Source organism: Columba livia, chromosome 1 (assembly GCF_036013475.1).
Source record: "Columba livia isolate bColLiv1 breed racing homer chromosome 1, bColLiv1.pat.W.v2, whole genome shotgun sequence".
In the NCBI taxonomy this organism is placed as follows: Eukaryota; Metazoa; Chordata; class Aves; order Columbiformes; family Columbidae; genus Columba; species Columba livia.
Window position 1 is genome coordinate 94,852,953 of NC_088602.1, and position 18,792 is coordinate 94,871,744.

An 18,792-nucleotide genomic window follows, 5' to 3' on the forward strand; every position below is an offset into this window, starting at 1 on the left:
ATTTTGAGGAACAAAAAGGTTTTTGACAACTTTATTAACTACAGTGGAATACTGTCTCTGTTTCCCAGAAGTCCAGAGAGACAGTAGCTTGTAGCAAGATCATTTTGCAATTGCTCTCTGAAGCTGATTTATTTGAGCTGAGGATCCGTTTTCAAATCTTGTATATACCTAAGTCCTTAATCTTAGTATTCTTGGTCTTAATATTCATGATTCTGACATCCCAAAATCCATAGATACTTGAGCTTTAGTCTTTTAGTTGAAGAAGTCTTCTACTAATTTACAATATGTGCATTTTATTTAAAGGAAAAGTAACTCCTCAGCCAAACTTTATGAATGGGACATCATTTTAAAAAATCAAATTTTGTGTTGCTCTGTAGGGCTAGTGTAACAATGCTATTCCAAATATCACAGTTCTCCATATAATCAACAAGGAATCTGTGTGTGTGCATGTATCCTGGCTGATAACACGTTGCTTCTAGAGTTGAGTTATTTCAGCCACAACTTCTATTTGCCTTATGCTCTGAGTAAGTATGTGATTCGTCTGAGATAGTTTTACACAATAGGCATATTTTAATTAGAATGCCACTTTACTTTTATGTATTTTATGCATCTGCCAAAAAATATTGAGTATGTGCATTTTAAAAAGAAATGTTAAGATACATTAAGAAACAAAATAAATATCTAACCAATTTAGTTTTCTTGAACACTATAATTTTCATTTTAGGAACTGCTACAAAGTAAGTGTCTGTAAGGAAGCTATCATTTGCTTAAGGAAACAATGTATAAACACAATGTTGCACAAGAGAATTTCAATGTATGTCTGTGTTACTACAAATTTTAATCCTCAAATATTCTGGTAGCTTGTGAGAGAAAAGCAAGATGTAAATTAAGCCAAACAAATGTCTATGTAGATCTATTTTTAATATCAATGCCACCAGCATCAGAGTGCAGTGAGCCCACAGTTTTATGTGTACTTGACATGAGAATTGCAGAAAAAATGGTCTTTTCTCCTTCTGCTGGCTCCTTCTGCTCACTGCCAGCTGCTCATTCCTCTCCCCAAGCATCCTCCACATGCTGGCAAAAACACTAATGCAGCTGCGTAACGGAGTGTGCAAATTGTGTGAGATAGAAATGTTTTTATTTCTAAAGCTTTGGTCTTGATCAGCCTCCTGCTCCAGCTCACCAGGCGGCAGGCACAGGCTTTTGCTGCCAGGAGCGCAGGGCAGCGCTGGGAAGGGCTGCTGGGGGAGTGATGCTGGCTGCTGAATTTTTGTCATTGTTGTTGTCATTCTCTGGGAGAGGAAGGGGAACTTATGAACCTATGTGCTCACTCTCTTTTCATTACAAGTTCTTTACCTATAAAGCATATTTTCCTTTATTTCAGGAGAAAATAGCCAAAAGGACACCAAGCCTTACAGACAGTGAAATTTCAGGAAAAAGCTAAAATTGCAGAAGTATTTTGTCCATCTTCACTCTGTTGTGATATCTGCTTCCAAACATTCCTGACTTTCTATCATTTTTGTGCCCATCCAGCAGAGCATCTCAGCAGGAGGGCGTGACTTACATTGCACACCACATCATGGGACAAAGGTCCCCAAGTCAGCGCTCGCCCAAGTCTGCTCTGAGGCTAAAAGCCAGGTAGCTATGCTAGTGTCATGCTTCTGCAGGCCAGGTACACTGGCTGAAGAAATCGTATGTGATGAGGACGCTGGAGGAGGACTTGTGAAGCTTGAAGAACAGGGGATCATGACTGGGGGCTTTTGTTTAGCCATAGAGACAAATGAAAGTATGGAAAAGGAGAAAAAGCCCAAACCAGCCAGGTGGATGAGTTGTAAGGACTTGGTCACAGGGATGATAAGGGAACTCGTCTTCTATCAGGAACATGTTTCTCTGCCTGAAAAGTGTAGGATTTAGGATGACACAACACAGGACTTCCCCTGAGTCTAATTCTCTGTTGCTGGAGGCAACCACACCAGATAGCACCTTTCAGAAGTGGTCAGATTCCTTTTTAATGAATTAAGTCCTTAGCCTCTGCTTTTCTATTAGAAAGATCTTCAAAAATTTCATGCTGCTGATTAGAAATTTTGTTTACAGCTGGTTTGTATGCATTTTGCATCTACCTCCGTGCTCTTCCTCATCCTATCCCTCCCTGATGTTTACTCTGATCTATTTTTAGAGAGCCGTCATATCCCCTCACAGCATTACTTTCAATAGATTAAAGTAATGAAGCTTTTTTTGTCACCATTTCATAAGACAAGCTCTCCACTCCCTCAGATATTCCTGCAGCCTCCCAGGGCACCTGTTCCAGTCTGAATTTCTCTTTCTTGAGCCTGAGTGACTGGAACGGTACAGAGCGACCCAGAGGAGGTTTCACCTTGGCCTTATACAATGACATTAAAAATTGCTTTCAGCTCTACCAGCTCTACCTCACCTCATATGTCTGAAGTTCACATTTATTACCTTTGTCACTATCGCATCACATTCATGGCTCAGTTATTCTGTGATTATTTAAATACATCCATCTTTTTCTTCTTTGGTGATAATCAACTAACAAGCTCCCAAAATGCAGTAGAAATATCTGTTTCTAATCTCTGTCTCAGAACTACCTGTCCCAAATAATGTGACTTTGCACTTCATCCTGTTTCTGTTATTCCACTTGAGGCCATACAGGTGTCCTTTTATCTGACACAGTGTGTGATCCACTGTGACCTTTCACAGCTACCTGGCTGCAAGTACAACAAGACCTAAGATAAAGAGCCTTCTAGGATGTGATTGTTCATGGTGCTGGAATAAATAGATTTGATCGATTGTTTCCTAATGATTTTAAACAAGCCAAAATACTATGGATGAAATCCTCTATTCTATTTTTCTGTAGCTTCTTGATAAAGTTAAATTGGAATGCATGCTGGCAAAAAAGTCTCTCTTTTTTTCTAAAGCCAGAATGTGCCACCAGAGTGAGCATCAGTTTCTGTTAAACTTTCCACAGAAAAGTTAGAGAATCTACTATGCTCTGAAGAGGAAGAAGTACTTGAATTCATGTTTTCCCTACACGAAACCCATGCATTTACCAGTAGATCAACATGCCAACAAGTGTTCCTTTCACAGGAAAATGTCTAAAAGGGTACATATTCATTTGAGTGCTGAAGCAAAATTAGAAAAATGTCTCCCAGTACAGTCAAGAGTTTTATAGAAGTAAGTTGTTGTTTATGTGCCATGAGACTGACAATGACCTCTCCTTTGCTGTCAGGAGAATGAAAAATCCGATGCCACGGACAAAAATGAAGCACACACGGAAGACAAGGCAGATGAAGGGTCTCATGAAGGGGCTCATGAAGAGGCTCACTCTGCTCAGTCACCATCAGAAGATCAACAGGTAATTTTTCCCTTTTCCCCTTGTGATATGAGGGTTTTACCTGTGCTAAGAGCAGGAAACATAAACCCACAGCCCCTCCTAGTGTGCCTCAGGGTGGGATGACTGATTTGCAGTGTGGTCCTGCTAGTCTTTTGGGTGTATTTTATTTGACATTATAGTGATATGAAACCTAGATAAAACTCCAGGGAAATTTGCTCTGAATCTTTGAATCTTGAATAACGGGAGTTGTCTTTATTTAGCATATTCTTTTTGCCTCTTGTTACCAAGCACTTTTTTTTTGTTTTGTTTTGTTTTATTTATGTTCATTTGGAACCAAACTCTAGTTATGGAGAGTAATTTAGGACTAGACATCTGAGTCCTGTCTGTGTGGGAAAATTTGCTGCTATCCATGACCATCATCTGCAGTGCTCATAAATCTATCTGTTAATGTTTGTTGTCACGTACCAGCATTGACTGCTGTTGCAGCAAGCCAGGTCTGACAGTGTCTTCTCCAGGTCATGCAGGAACCCCTGGGCAGTGCAGAAACGGAGACCGTTGTTATCCTTTCTGGCTGCATCACGGTCTGATATTACAGTCGCATGGGCAGATCGCAAACTGCAGTGCCAAAGGTTCTTGAAAGGAGCCACCCGAGTTCCTTTAATTCTGTGGTATAATATCCTGCAGTTAGCCAACATCAGTAAAGCCTTGTTGTTGAAGGGTAGATGGATCCTGCAAAAAGGGCTCATTCTGTTATGTGCTGGTCTCTTCCTCAGTGGGATGTCTATGTTACTGGCGAGGTTCTAGACCCAATAGAGACTAAGCAGAAATGGATCCTGTGTCTGGAGATAGGGATCCAGCTTCTTTATTTCTCCTGCTGCTCTGACACTTTGGCATTTAAAGATGGGTTTATTTTGATGCTGCAGTGTCAGGTGACTCTCTTCCCAAAAAGTCAGGCCTACTGCTGGATCAAGCACTTACACTTGTTGTTTTTTTCTGTGGTTTGGAGATCAGATGGTCCCAGTGGAATATTTGTCACAAATACATAATCTCTTTCACTAACGACCAAAATGATTTTGTTTTTCCCATCTAGCTGTGATGTTTTGCCAGAGGAAGCAGCTCTCTGTAAGCCTTTCCCGTTACCCATTTTAACAATGACTGAACCAGACATTGTTAGGCTGGAAAAGCACCCTTTTACACAGCCCCATGCAAGTCTAACATGCTGGCAAGTCCCATTTAATATTTCAAAATGGCAAGGAGGAGAGACAGACCTCAGTGGGAACTGAAATTTCTCCTTAAATTATATCCAAGCACTTTTCATGACTCTAGAAATATCAGCTGGCTTGTGAGTGCCATCACATGCCTTTTTCCTCAGCTCTGAAGAGAAGCCCGGCATAAAACTGCAGTGCATCCCTTGCCTGGATTAGGTTACTTGCCATTCTGGCTGGCAGTCTGCTGTAATGTTCTTCAAATGAGAACAGAATGCTGGAACATGTCTGCAAATGTGTCAAGCAGCTGTGTATGAGAGGTTTTGTAATGACATAATGCAATACCACTCCTATGCAACAAGCACCTTGCTCCATTTCTCACAGAACGGGCGGGAGCTCTAAGTGGAAAATATATTCTCCTTTAGTTTTACAGGGAGGGGAGTGCCAGAGGAGAGAGCAGCAGGCAAGGTTCTTCTGTGGTTATGAGGGCATAAAACATGGTTAGTCTTACAAATCCTCCTCTTTCACCTGCACAGTCTTGGCAGTGTTAAAATGGTCTTACATAAGGAGGAGAAAAGTCTTCCTGAAATCATCCAACTGATACTCAGCTTCATGGTGTCAAGTGTATATTGGCTCCTAGGGGAAGAATAAAAGCACTGTTTCTGTTCCTGTCTCACTCGTACTCACCACTTCAGGCAGCGAGGTACCAGTGGCTCCTGCTGGCGATGCACAAAAAACATTTTTCACCCTCTTCCACCACCCATTTCCCATGTCACCCGGGACAAATCACTTCAGTGATGTGGCATCTGTCTGCCTTGCCACAGTTCATCCCAGTCATCACTTCTGCTGGGATGGTGTGAATCATTCTGTAGAAATTCTGGTATTCTCATTGGCTACAAACAGCACACAAAAGACAAGTTTAGATGCGAAGAATGACTTTGAGGCAGCTGCAGTGAGATGAATTCCACCTTTTGTCTCTGTATCTCGTTTTATCCTTATAAAAGAGAATAACATTTCCTGGCCAGGACTTTCTGAAGTTAAGTACATTTAAAGAATGTCAGATTGCCATTGGAGTATCTTCACTGGATGTTAGGTCCTAAAAGATATATGTAGTATCAACACAGTATTTTCAGTATTTCCCTCTCTTCCTCTCATTCTACAGCCCAGCACATCCTGTTTGAGTGCTTGGTCAGACTGAATACATGTTTTCCAAGTGCTCCCCAACCCGTGGCTTTTTTAATCCTAGCTTGTTAGGAGCTGGTTTCTGTATATTGGGTTCTGAAAGGGTGACCTTTTTCTCAGTGGCCCACTGTGTTTGGCAGCCAGACAAGTTGCATCTTTTGAACAGAGTCAGGTCCCTTTTAGAGCATCAACTTACTCTTTTGACAAACCCTCCAATCAAAATGCCGTAATTTAAACATCATAGTTTTATGTTCTGCTTCTGCATTAATATACTAGTGGGAATCTAGTATTGGAGTTTTGTCCTTATTTAGCACTCAGTTTCAAACCAGCTTAAAAACGACTCTCTGATGCAGGGTGTAAAAAGACAGCTTTTCTCCAGTGATTTGCCAGAGAAATGCCAGTGCTATGGAAAAATTCTAGAAGAATCTTGGCAAATTAAAGATATCTCAGTCTTTGTCAGTGATCAGAAGACAGATAACAAAATAAACTGTGGCTGTCTCAGTTGTGGAGCTTCACGGAGGGTCCTGGATTCCAGAAGGCTCCTCCAGTAGCAGGAGGCTACTCCAGCAGGAAGGCTCCTCCAGTAGCATTCCAGTAGCAGGAATGGCAGCCGGTGGTCAATGTGGGGGCTGCAGCCCTCCCGTGCTGCTTCTGCTGCCCTCACTGGGGGATGCGGGAGTCCAGAAGCTCCAGCTTTTTGTCTCAGGCTGGCACGACCCTGAGGAAACCAGTGAGAGACCTCAGCCTTCTGAGAAAAAAATACCTTAAGTCAGCAGCTGCCTTTTGGAAGGGGCAGGGATGAGGGCACAGTGTGAGGGCACAGTGTGACAGGTTGTTCTTCACACACCTCATGTTGGCTGCCTGGGCTTCCACAGCTCCAGACCCTTGTTCACACAAGCGTCCAGGACAGCCCGGAGCAGATGTTGAAGTAGAAAGTCCCTCACACGGATCCATTAGTAAGTAACAGGAACAGTGTCCAGCCTGGGTCAGCAAGGGACAGCTGCACTAGGATTTATTTAGATTATGGAATTTTTATTCACCTTAAACCTGTTGCACACTTTCCTTCCTTAATCGCTTCATCAAGCTTATCCTTGACTTCCTCCTAATCGTTTTTTCATTCCTAATTCCCATCCTCTGATAGAGAATGCTGGGGAACCATTTCATTTGGACATAGTGTCCCTTTTTCTTGCTTTGTCCCTTTGTTTTTGAGGAAAAGACTGTGACCTTCTCTGCATGTGGCAGAGCAAGGGCTCTGCTGGTCACTAAGTGTGACGGTAACAATTTTTCTTTATTTTTCCTATCTGATTTTAACTTCAGATATTAGCCTGGGGTTTAGGATATTTTGTAAGTAGTGTCCCAGTTAAATCAGTTTGCAGTACAGATCAGGCTCACTTCAGGGCAGAATTATTTTAGAAATTTGTTAAAATATTGTACTATAATGCAAGTCTGGATCCTGTCTCAGTAATTCCCCAGGCCATGTACAAACCCTGGCACTGCAACTCAACTTCCTTATCTCAGCTCATTCTCTGCAAACTCCTATCAACCACTCATGCCTTCTGCATGGTACTATTCCGTTTGCCCTTTCTCTGGGATTTTCTGTAAGATTAGCTCTTCTCTCCAATAGCCAGCTTGGTGTCGAACATTAAATTCTATTCACTGTGTATTTATATTTTTTCTCTTTTATCTCTTTTTTCTCCATCACTTTTGCTCAAACTAGTCTAAAACCAGCTTAGTTTATATTATTTCTTGTCCTCTGGTACTGTTGAGCCAAGGCATCTGTTCCAGCCAACAACAGTTAACAGATTGCAAGCCAGATTCTGACTGATGATATATAGCATGGATAAGTCTCTGTCTAATTCTGTTTTAACTTTCATTTTGCAGACCAGTTAGTTACCAAAAAAAAAGAAAATCCCACCTGAAAAAAAACGAACAAAATCCCTGCCCAAATGCTTGTTTGTCAATGGAACAGATTTAATTTGAAGTAACTGAGAAAAAGGGAGCTGTATTTAATGATTTTATAGCCCCTTTCCAAAGTAAAAGCTTAGCTTAAATGTGCTTTGTGAGTTAATCTGGAGGATATTATCTCAAAATAAGTCTACTGAACTCCACATAATTTTCCTGGATTCAGTGCTTAATTTCTGCTGTGTTTTGCCTGTACGACCTTGGATATTCTGTCTTTTAAACATTTTATTTTGTATCTTTTATGTAGGAAAGCAAGGAAGAACATGAAGCAACAGGGGTATAGTATATTTTAACATTTTGCTTTCATCTTTTGTTTGTGTTCATTTAATTCCTTTTCAGTCTCATCTCTTCCCTCAAAAGTTAGTAAATTTTTATTCATGAAACTAAATGTACTAGTGTTCTATTCTGCTGGAGGTAATTATTGGTCATATCATTGTCTTATTGTTTGGGAACAAAGATAGGCCTTCAATCATTAAAAACTGTAAATGGAAGAAAAATTATTTAACAGATTATTTAATCAAATTTTCCAAGGACTCTCAAGGCAACTGTATCTTCGACAATCGCTAACGGACACTGTACTGGTTACATTTTTAGTCTTGTGAGTGTGAAAGAGTCATTCTGACAATTTAGGCAATTCTGCCTATATGGGAAATATTTTCCTTGCCAGAATTTGTAAGACCGAGGTGCAAATCCTTATAGGTTTTTCTGCTTTGGCCAGCATTGCCAGTTTATGCTTCGAATATTTCTTCATCGCTCCCAGTGAAACTAATGATTACTTTAGGCTATTTTCCACTATCAACCTGCAGTTAATGAGAAGATACATTCACGTCTTCCCATAGCCAAGCTGCAATGCGTACGTGTATATGTGTGTACTCATGCATGTGTACATATGTATACATACACATACCCATTGCCAGAGCTGCACATTGTGGACCTGGCAGCTGAAACGGAGCTTCTGGTCCCATGGGCAAAGCCTGGGGGCTCCTGGTGGGGCTGGCGGGGGTGGCTATGACTGGTTAGTGCACCCTGGCACTGCTAACAACTGCATCAAGCAAGAAAAATACCCATTTTTTTCTGTAAAAGGCAATTAACTTGGACTTTGAACTGAAGTTGTTAGTATCTGAGAGATGTTGCTTGTCTATGGGCTTGCCTGGCCCTGTTTCAAAGAACGCTCATGAAAGGCACCTTTCCAGGGGGGAGATGCTGAAAGAGATGATATTCCTCTTCTAATCCAGCTGACCTCTGCGACATTCTTATCACATTTCTGGTTTTGTAGGGATGACCCTTCAGTGCAATGGTTTTCCCTTAAAAACAAAGATTCAAACCAAGAATCTGATTACTACAGGTCCATTCCCATGCACATGTTTAAAAAGGATTTTACTTGAGCGACTCGGATGTGACTTTCACAGAGACAATGTGTGTCTGTGAGGAAAACCTAAGGTCTGTGCTGCTCCTATACTAACTGCAGTCCAGACTGAAAACAAATTCTGTATTCTTTGATTGGTTGATTATGCCAGGAAGAAATTCCATAACTTTTTCAGTCTAGATAGTACACGAAAGTATGACGTTTTGAGATAAAGCTTGCTTATACACACAGAAGGAGTGCCTTTGAACGAGAGTTTGCTGGAAGAGAGTGAGCAGAGAAGCCTATAAGGCAATTTTTGGTTGTTTTTCAGAGTAGGATTACACTTTAAAGCTTCATTTCCTAGCTTTTAGAAGATAATAAACACAGATTGTCATCTGTGTTACTTAAACACTAGCTTGCAGATAACTTCCTTTGGCTGACTGAAGCAAAGGTCTACTGCTTTTAGATTGTGCCATTTCTCCTACATGAAAGAGAGAAATAAGAACTTCTGAAACAGATGCAACACTGACTCCAAATGATTTTTAGATTATTTAAGAATCTAGTTCCTATGCCATGAATCTTGACCTGTTTACTGCTCCAATAAAGCGTATAATTAAAAATAGCAAACTTTTGTAATATTTACACATATTTCATATACTCATTTAGATCTTGAACATCTTTTTACAGCTTAACCATGTACCTTGTTCTGGCCTCTCTAAGAAGACAGTTCTTATAGTCCAGCACTTGCCTATTAACTCCACAAAGTTAGAGCCCTGGCATATTAAGATTAGAAGCTCTATACATTGCTCCTCTGTTCTATGTTTTAAGCTCTAATAATATTGCATTTACTAGAAACATAGCAGTTGCAAAAGCAGAGCTCTACATTTCAAGACTGGTTATTTTTTCTTCAATTCGTACATGATAAATACAACTATTTTCTATAAAAAAGGAAGAAGAAGAAAATCAGGAAGAGGGAGAAGAAAAGCAGGAAGAGGGAGAAGAAAATGAAGAGGTGGAGGAGCAAGAAGAGTCTTAGTACACTTCCCTTTGACACATTCTTTCTTGAACAGGTTTTCAGGTAACTATTAAGATATCCAGCACAGTTTCTAAATGTTCTTAAAGTAACATAAATGGGAAAATTTTGTACATATTGTTGTTATATGCAACGACAAGAATGGAAAGAACGTATCAAAGCCAAAAAAGGTATTATGCATTTGGCACATAATAGTGAGTTGGACCTGTTTGCCTTAATGAGCTTGTTACTTCTCCTCCTTTTTATGGCACCAGTGAATCTGACTTTTCTACACGGCTGTCTCTGTGATCCATGATATCCACCAAGTATTGCCAGGCCCTTTGATCCATTCCCCATCACTCTTATAACCTTCACCTCACTGCCAGGCTTCTGGTATCTGCTTTCGGCATATTCCTTAGCACTGCCCCATGGGAGCCCCCACCTCTCTGCTGTGTCCCCAAAACAGGAGCAGTGCCAAGAGCAGCCAGCCTGCTGTGTGCTGCTTGAGTGGTCGCTATACATGCACAAAGTGCCCAGCTGATGCACCAAAAGTAAACTTAACTGTTAGGCTTAACTGTTAGACTCTTGGCAGCATCTCTTTCATCTGGAATAAGAATTTGTCCCTCTCTTTTCTTACTCAGCTACTGATTTCACTCAAACTTTTAGGACTTTCATGTCTCAAATGAACACCTCTCTCAAATTTAATTGAAATGTTAAAAAAAAAATATCCTGGAGTGGAGAGGAGCCCGATCAGAAATAAAACACACTGTAAAATCACTCTGATTGCCTTAGAAACTAGTCCAATTATGGCTTTAAAACCTCAAAACAGGGAGCTTCTGGGAGGCAGAATTTGTACCTGTGTAGATTTACGAGCATCCAGCATTGCTCAGGTTTTGTCAGCATGTGGTTTCGAATGTTATTTTCAGGTTTTCTTCATCTTCCTACTGTCTCTTCTCCTCTGCACAGAAATAAAGATCAGACTATCACTTACTAGGGAAAAACCATTAACCTACAAGAAAGTTGTAGTTTCCAGTAGATTTTCCCATGGGTGGCAGGACTCCCTCCTCATTGCAGACACAGGGTGTGATATGCTCTTTCTAGAACCTGTGTGATTGCCACATAACTCTGCCTCTGAAGTAGTTGCCATAGGTTTCACCAGCCGTATGCTGCCGTGGAGACCCAGGGTCTCAACAGAACAGAAAGTCCGTCACTTCCTTCACGCTACCTCTCCCAAATCTGGGTTCCTTTGTTGCACAGGAATTAGTTCATCCCAAGGTTGCCCCATGTTCAGACATGTGAAATCACAGGAGTACTGAGTTCTAATCTAATTTTCCTTATTTTTGTTCAGGAAGCACAAGCTGGAGCAGCCCTGCCAAAGAAAATAAAATCACTCTCTCAAGCAAATCATCGCTACCTTTCATGCCTGTAGACTTAGGAACATATAAATATATAACAGAACAAAGACACCACTCTGACCTACCTGTGGCCTTTATATATATATTTGGTATTCCAGTTGCTTGTTATATATCTGACTGATGATATTTCAGTAGATTGTTATATGTTGGAACAGTATTGTCCATGTCACATATAGTTTGTAAGCTCTTCAGGGCAGGAACCATGTCTTTCTCCATGTTTATATATTGCCAAACACATCGCTGCCACTCAACAGATAACTGCACTCACACAAGTGATGTATGCAGAGAAAAAGAAATTCAGCACTGAAAACTGCAAAGAGGCTTCCTGTATACAACCTATGTGAGTCACTTCTCCCTCAGCTGGCTTTTGAAAATGATTGAGATTTCCATTGTACAGCAGTTTAAATAAATGTGTTTTCTGTCATATCTGTTCTTTGTCTGCAAGAGCGTTAATTTAACCTTAGCAAGCTGCGCTAAGATCCGTAAAGTTAAGTTTTCTCTGTCATTACACTTGTAGGCTGTGCAAAGCCCTTCACCTTGTTCCTTCATCTTCCTGCTGGTGTTTCTGGTGTTGTGTATAAGACTCCAACATGCAGATACAGAACCTACATTGAAGGCAACAGATTCCCAGTCCCTTCTACTGAAGCATTGTCAGTCTTCATGGATATATTCGTATTCACTGGGCCAGGAAAAATTAATCCATGTTCATGCTGTAACTGTTGGTTAGAGGTTCACTGAGGAGGAAGGAGCTTGGATTTCAGTCTCTTGCCCAATTAATTTTTATAAGATTTATAGAAACTGCTTATAGAGAAAGGGAGACGATGAAAAATGCTAATTGCCAAAGTAACCCATAGCTTCATAGACAAAATAATCTCCAAAGGAACCACAAGTTTATGTTTAACTCCGATCGAGAACAGTCTGGATTTTCAAGCTCAGATCTCCTATACTGAGAGCGCTTGAACAATAACTGAACAAATAAAGTGAAAGAAAAAATTGTGGAGGTTTCCTGAATGGGTGCATTTTTCTTCTCATGCTACATCTAAAGTTGCGGTTGTTGGGAGAGGATGGATGGGGAAGCAGCACTCTTTGGGCTGTTCTTATGCTCGTAGGTGATGCCGAGCTCAGAGCTGGCGGGTCCAGCTGAGGGAAGGAGGTTAAAGTCCTCACTTCCAGCTCACCGGAATCATCACCTCAATATGCAGGAGCCCCCAAGACCCAAGAAAGTGCTCAGCACTTGCAGGAGGACAACATGAACTTTGCTGCCGTGTGAAGCTTTGATGAGTTGATTGAGCACTTTCTGCAGTCTGGTCTCTGCTGATCAGCGAAGATGTTGTGGCATAGAGATACAGAGAAGACAACAATTAGAGAGGATGAAACAGCTGTTCTGTGAGGAGACTGAAAACTCTCTTCAATTTGGAAAGGAAGCCAAGGCATTTACAAAAATCATGAAGCCAGTGAATAAGATGAATGCAGAGCTGTTAGTCAAAAAATCCTGCAATACTATAATGAAAATTAGTATACACAGCTAGTATATGCAATGAAATTAGTAGATCAGCTTGAAAGGGACAAAGTACTTTTTTATATGATGGGTCAGAAACTTCTGGAATTTCTTGTCACAGGATGTTACAGACACTGACAGTGTCAAGATGCCCAAGAAGATATTGGGCAATGTCAGGAACAGGAGGTTCATAAGGGGTTACTACAGCCTGTAATGTGTCCACCAGTGTCCCTAATCCGATGGATTGTGGATGCTGGGAGCAGAAGACATCGAATACAGCAGACTTGCTGTCCCTAAATAGCATTGCCCTTTTCTACTGTCTGGGTACCAGGTAAGGTGAGACATTGATCTGACCATTTCTTATGTTCCTGCAGGTGATTACTCTTCCTGGGAGCAATCTTGCCCATCTCATCAGCAGCTGAATTGGGGTGCCAGTCATCGCTGCAGTGATTTTGAGCAAAAGGCTAGACTTTAGAGAGTGTGATAGACAAAATGAAAGCAGAACTGTTAATGACTCTGGAAAAGTGGTAAATCCAGCATAGTGAGCACGTGTTGTGCAACAGCCAGCATGGTTGTGGAAGCCTTGACATATCCCTTGGGCTACCTGAGCTTCACACAGATGACGAACCCCAGGTTCTGTTTTTGCCCCCGCTGATGTGCAGACCAAAGAGCCTGAGAGTAGTCAGTACCTCAGGCAGGGCCACAGGCTTTGGGCTTTAAACAAAAACACCACACCTCATGTATTCAGGTATTACTTGTTAAGGCAGAAATATGGCAACCATCTTTTCGAGAGGGTATAATCTGGAAAGCCCGTCCAGGAATGTGAGGAATGCTAAGCCTCCCGTAGAGGAGTGACGCACTCCCCTGGTCTTCAGCTGGTGACTGAGGTTGTGCTCAGCGTGTGGTAAAAAGCGAATGGGACAGTGGATGGTCCTACTCACAGCACAGCTCCTTGGTGCCTGCCTTGGGACAGTGCTCTCCAGCATCTGCTGATCGTCTTTTCTGCCAGACAAAAGGAGGTTGTGAGTATGCATAGGATAAACTGAAAGCTGACCACTGCTTGTTGATTTTAGCCATCACACTAATTCTGCTTACATAAGCTTAATACTTTCTGCAGTAACTTAGTGCGACTAGGAAAATAATTAAGTCTTTTCTAAGTACAGCACAGCAGCACAAATATGTGAACTATTTGCATTTGAAAACATACTGTCTGCGTTTTTACATAGTTTGTATTTTACTGGGAGAAAGAAGCTGCAGTTAGTCAAAAGGATGCACCCGGTACATGATATTTCACTTGCTTCAAGAAACTGAGGATGCAAAATTATTCCAGTGCACCACAGTTAGACACAAAAAAGCACACAGCTTTTTGTGGCACTTTGGTATGTAAAGTATTTTCTTGGATGATTGATGCTAGGAACTTCTAATATGCTGAAACAAGCTAAAAATAGAAAGGCTTCAAGCTATGTTTCACACAGATCCATATATATAATGGGATGGTGGCTGTTTACATTTTAAAGTGAGTGTCAAGTTTGACAGACTGCTGAAGTGTAAAAGAAGCCACTACATGTATCATCACAAAGCAACTAAATAGATGAGGCTAGTCAATGGCTTGTTTTCTAGGAAAATAAATATGAAGAGCTTCATTCTATTGCTGGTAATAAAGGGTTTTGAATAACAGGTCCAGAAGGTGACCTGTGCTGTGCTGTCTCTTGCGTGAAAGCAATTTTGAGTCAACAAATTGTGTAGGAGGTTTTCTCCTAAGAAGACTATAAGAGAAATTCATTGGAGAGAAATTAAACTGTTCAGTAGTTTTGCCAGTAGAGCACTGGCTTCCGGTCAGTGTCTCTGGTCACCTTTCCAGCTGCCACATCTGTTTACCTGCCTTCCAAATAATAAGACTTGCTAATAGTCTTCTGTTTACTGAGAGAATATCAGCGTTAAAGGAGATAAGACTGCTTATTTGCATCCTTTGACTACTTCAGAAGGCTGGAAATACACTTGACAAACAATCTGGGAAGCTGAAAATTCAAGATAACAATTTCTTCAGAAGGCAGATTGGAAGTGTGTGTTTTGATGTCAAATACCTTGAAGAATGGTTGCTGTTCCTCCATTTGCAGAGTCATTGCCATGCAGGCAGCAAACAGAGGAAACAGCAATTCTCAACTGAGACTCTCACTCTTAATGAGTTACTGTCTCCATTTCGCTAATGGGGAAATAAAGGTGCAGAGGTGGGATGAGATGCTGAATACCACAGGCCAAGGGCATTAGAGTCCAAATCAGATGTCGACTACCTGCTGTGTGTTCCCCTGCTTTGGAACATACCAACCACGGTTTTGCATGTGGTCATGACTTTCTGTCACTAAATATTTTGAATCACTTAGATTGGAAAATACCCTTAAGATCATCAAGTCCAGCTCTTCTCCTAACACTGTCAAGTCTACTGCTAAAACAGGTCCCAAAGCGCCACGTCTACACATCTTTCAAATACCTCCAGGGATAAAAGTAGAAAGGAACTGTGGAGTCCTTATCTGAGAGGGAAAAAGAATGGATCTCCGAGAACACACTGCTTTACAGTGGCCACGGTTTCTTTGAGGAATGGTACCTTCCTCTTTCAGGATGTTTGATTTTTGAGGAATAAAGTTGTAACCAGGAAGAGAAGTTGAATTTTTGATACCAGCTTGTCCAAAACTATTTTTGACCACAGACTATAAAATTAACTTCCTTGCTTCTTAGTTTCCCTATGAAAGTGAGAAAACAGTTACAGGAAATTTATGGGAATAAAATAAAAATATCAATGCAGTGATAGAAAGATGAAAGTATAATTGCATCTTCTTTCTTTATAAGGTATTTGCTTCCGAGTTGTCTATTCCACATTAAAGATGTTAATTTTTACTTTTTCCTCACATCATATTGATATTTGACAGCTTTCAAAATCACCTTCTCATTTACAGTATGTCTTCACTGCTTTCTCACCTAACTCTAATATTAAGCAGTCTACAGAATAAAAGGCTGAAAAAAATGTTCACCTTTCCCTCTTTGTTGCTCACTGACCTAGATCAGAATTGCTCATGCAAAAACGCTCTTTGGGGATTCCTCTTAGAAAATATCAACTGTGTCAGTGTCTCCATTCTCTCATAATTTACTAAGTATGTAACTACACACACCTGTGTCATAAGCTGTCCTTCAAAATACATATATGTTTACAGTCATTGGACTGAAGTCAGCTTCATACAGCTTACACATTTACTAAGTGATATATTTTGAGGCAGAACATAACTCATCTGGGTTTCCTAGTTCATTGAAAAAAGTTAAGAACATATTTCTAAAATTGCTTGAGCTGCTTCTTTATGTAGGTAGAAAAGTATGTCACACAGTGCCTTCCTGTTAGCTGGCTGTGATTTTGCTGATAGACATGAGCATCTCTACATTTTCAGTGGTGTGATTCTTCAGGAAAATGTAACCCCAGAGCAGGAAGCCTGGAGGCACAAAACAATGCAAGAACCTGGAAGAACTTTTATAATACTTCATTTTCTCAACTGCACCTGAGTGTGGCTCAGCAGAGCAAAGACCAGTGAGAAACCCTGCCTGGGAGGGTGGGCTCGTCGTCAGTCCCATTTCATACTGCTGAATCCCCAGTGCTGAGCCCCATGGCTTCGTGCTGCCATGGGTGATGTCCACTCTCTGAGTCACCAGCTTATGAAATGGAGCCAGTCCCCATGCACCAACCAGTTCTGCTGTCCCCGCCTTGGGCAGAAGAAGGGGACCCCTGGCAATGGTCAACCTCCTTGGTCCTGTAAGATATCTGGGAGGTACCCATGGGTGGAGGGGAGCCCAAGGAAGCCATCCTCCCATGGTGGGCACTCTGTCCTGGAAGCTTGTAATCATGCTGCTTTCAGAGTTAGAATAAAAACTGTCCTGTCGCTGCTGCAAACAGCTCTGGACAGCAACGCTCGGTAGTTTAAGATGACTTGATGGTGGTTCAAACTGGGCACTTGAGGTCCATTCTCCCTTTTGAGCTGGAAGTATTTAATCTTAGGGACATGTTTTAGTGCTAGAGTTAGGTTATATTTGGACTCGATGATCTCAGGGGTCTCTTCCAACTGGAATGATTCTATGATTCCATGATCTCTTCTGCTGCAATTGCACGCTGCCTGTCCTGCAAAAGCAGCAGTGGAACGGGCTGTTGGACTCAATGATCTTAAAGGTCTTTTCCAACCAAAATAATCCTGTGATTCTGTGACAGGGGCATCCTGGTGAGCATGGGAAATGACTTCAAGATAGATACCGGTACAGAGCAGAGCTGGGAGTGCGCATTGGCAGGAGTGAGGGCAGTTGCCGAATACAGAGCACACAATTCCTGGCTGACCCAATCCCCACAGCAGCAGCCCCAGCTGATGTGCTGGGCACAGCGAGGGTCAGGCAGCAGGGCTGTGGGGTGGCAGCTGGAAAGGGCTGGGCTGCTGGTGGGTGCTTCTCCTGGGCTCTCAAAAAAGGGTTGTTGTTCTAGCCCTTACAGCTGACTTAGCAGTAGCATCTCAGTTGTGTTGCTTACCTTGTCTGGGTGGAAGGAAGGAAAAGCAAGAAAAGTGAGAAAGAAAATGGAGACAAAAATCCCCTTTGGGCTAAGAAGTATCTTCTGGTACCATTGCACATGAGTGATTCCCGACAGTCAGTAATGGAATACAGTGTGTTGGAAGAATTTTGGCTTTCTCTGTGCTCCAGTACTTTTCCATAGGGATTACAACATTGCTGGATTTTAATGATGTGGTGTGCTGCCCTGATATTGGCTGCAGCCAGCTTAAATGGGTCTGGGACTGGCGTCCATGTACTCCTAATCAGATTTTGATGAAAGCTGGAGGCAATAAAAGAAAATTGTATTCAGCTTCTGGCCAGCCTTGGCCTAGTTTCAGAGCAGCTGCTGGTGTGGCCCACCACGGACAAATGCAAGAGCCAGAAGAAGTGGCTCTGGTAGGACCTCGGGGGGTCAGGTGGCCAAAATCTGGGTAAGGAGTCACCCTGCTGTGCCAACCATGGCAGGGTGGATGATGTATCTCCCGGTGGCCGGTGGAGGTGACAAGGGTATCTCTGATGATGCCCAACTCTGAGAGAGGGGAAGGTGGTGAGGAAGAAGGGAGGGAGACAGGGAGGGTCGGGCAGAGCAGCCACCCATGGGCTGGCAGGGATGTGCCCAAGGTAGCAAAGGCCTCCAAGAATGGATGCTGGGGACTGTGTTTAACACAGAATGTGTGTGTTTATGAAGTTTGGCACCTGTGAGGTGAGGAGTTGGGAAGCATTGCCGGTGCAGAGAACAGGATGGTGGCCCAGTGTCACAGTTTAACCCCAGCTAGCAATTCCAAACCACAATGGCAGCTCGCTCACTTGCCCCCTCCACCCCCAAGCAGGGGAGAAAATCAAAAGGGAATGGAGAAACTAATGGATTGAGATAAACACGGTTTAATAAAATAACAAAATAATATTAATACACCACTACTACTAACATATATAAAATGGTTAATAGAATATAAAATAAAAGGTACTCAGTGCAATTCCTCACAAACTCCATCCACACTGAGCAGCCAGTCCCAGGCAGCAGCACCTGGTCCCGAAGAGCTGATCCCAGAGAGAGAAGAGACAAAAAGGCAGAAAGGCCCAGAGACCTCTGCAAAATGGCAGGATGGAAAAGGCTGAAATAAAGAAACTCTCAAACAGAACTCCACCAAAACAGAACAGAAACTGGAATGGGTCTCTGTCTCTGTCTGTCTGTCCATCCTCCTAGCCAGAAAATCCGGACTCTTCTTAAATATGAAGCATGACGCTAATG

The 18,792-nt window shown here is 41.9% G+C and overlaps 2 protein-coding genes across 3 annotated transcripts in view; both read left to right on the plus strand.

Moving 5' to 3' along the window:
• The window catches only part of SH3BGR (SH3 domain binding glutamate rich protein), a 28,258-nt gene extending 16,359 nt beyond the window's left edge, over positions 1 to 11,899 (plus strand). Inside the window, exons 4-7 of one of the 2 annotated variants that reach the window (XM_013370075.3) lie at positions 3,248 to 3,373; positions 7,949 to 7,978; positions 9,996 to 10,124; positions 11,407 to 11,899. In XM_013370075.3, coding sequence (XP_013225529.2) covers positions 3,248 to 3,373; positions 7,949 to 7,978; positions 9,996 to 10,082 — 243 coding nt within the window. In that variant the 3' untranslated portion in view covers positions 10,083 to 10,124; positions 11,407 to 11,899. The remainder of the gene's footprint in view (positions 1 to 3,247; positions 3,374 to 7,948; positions 7,979 to 9,995; positions 10,125 to 11,406) is intronic. The other variant, XM_013370076.3, reaches the window with a different exon arrangement.
• Positions 11,900 to 13,837: 1,938 nt separating this feature from the next.
• B3GALT5 (beta-1,3-galactosyltransferase 5) overlaps positions 13,838 to 18,792 on the plus strand; it is a 34,411-nt gene continuing 29,456 nt past the window's right edge. Inside the window, exon 1 of the mRNA XM_021299787.2 lies at positions 13,838 to 13,993. The gene's annotated coding sequence lies outside the window, so the exon portion shown is untranslated. The remainder of the gene's footprint in view (positions 13,994 to 18,792) is intronic.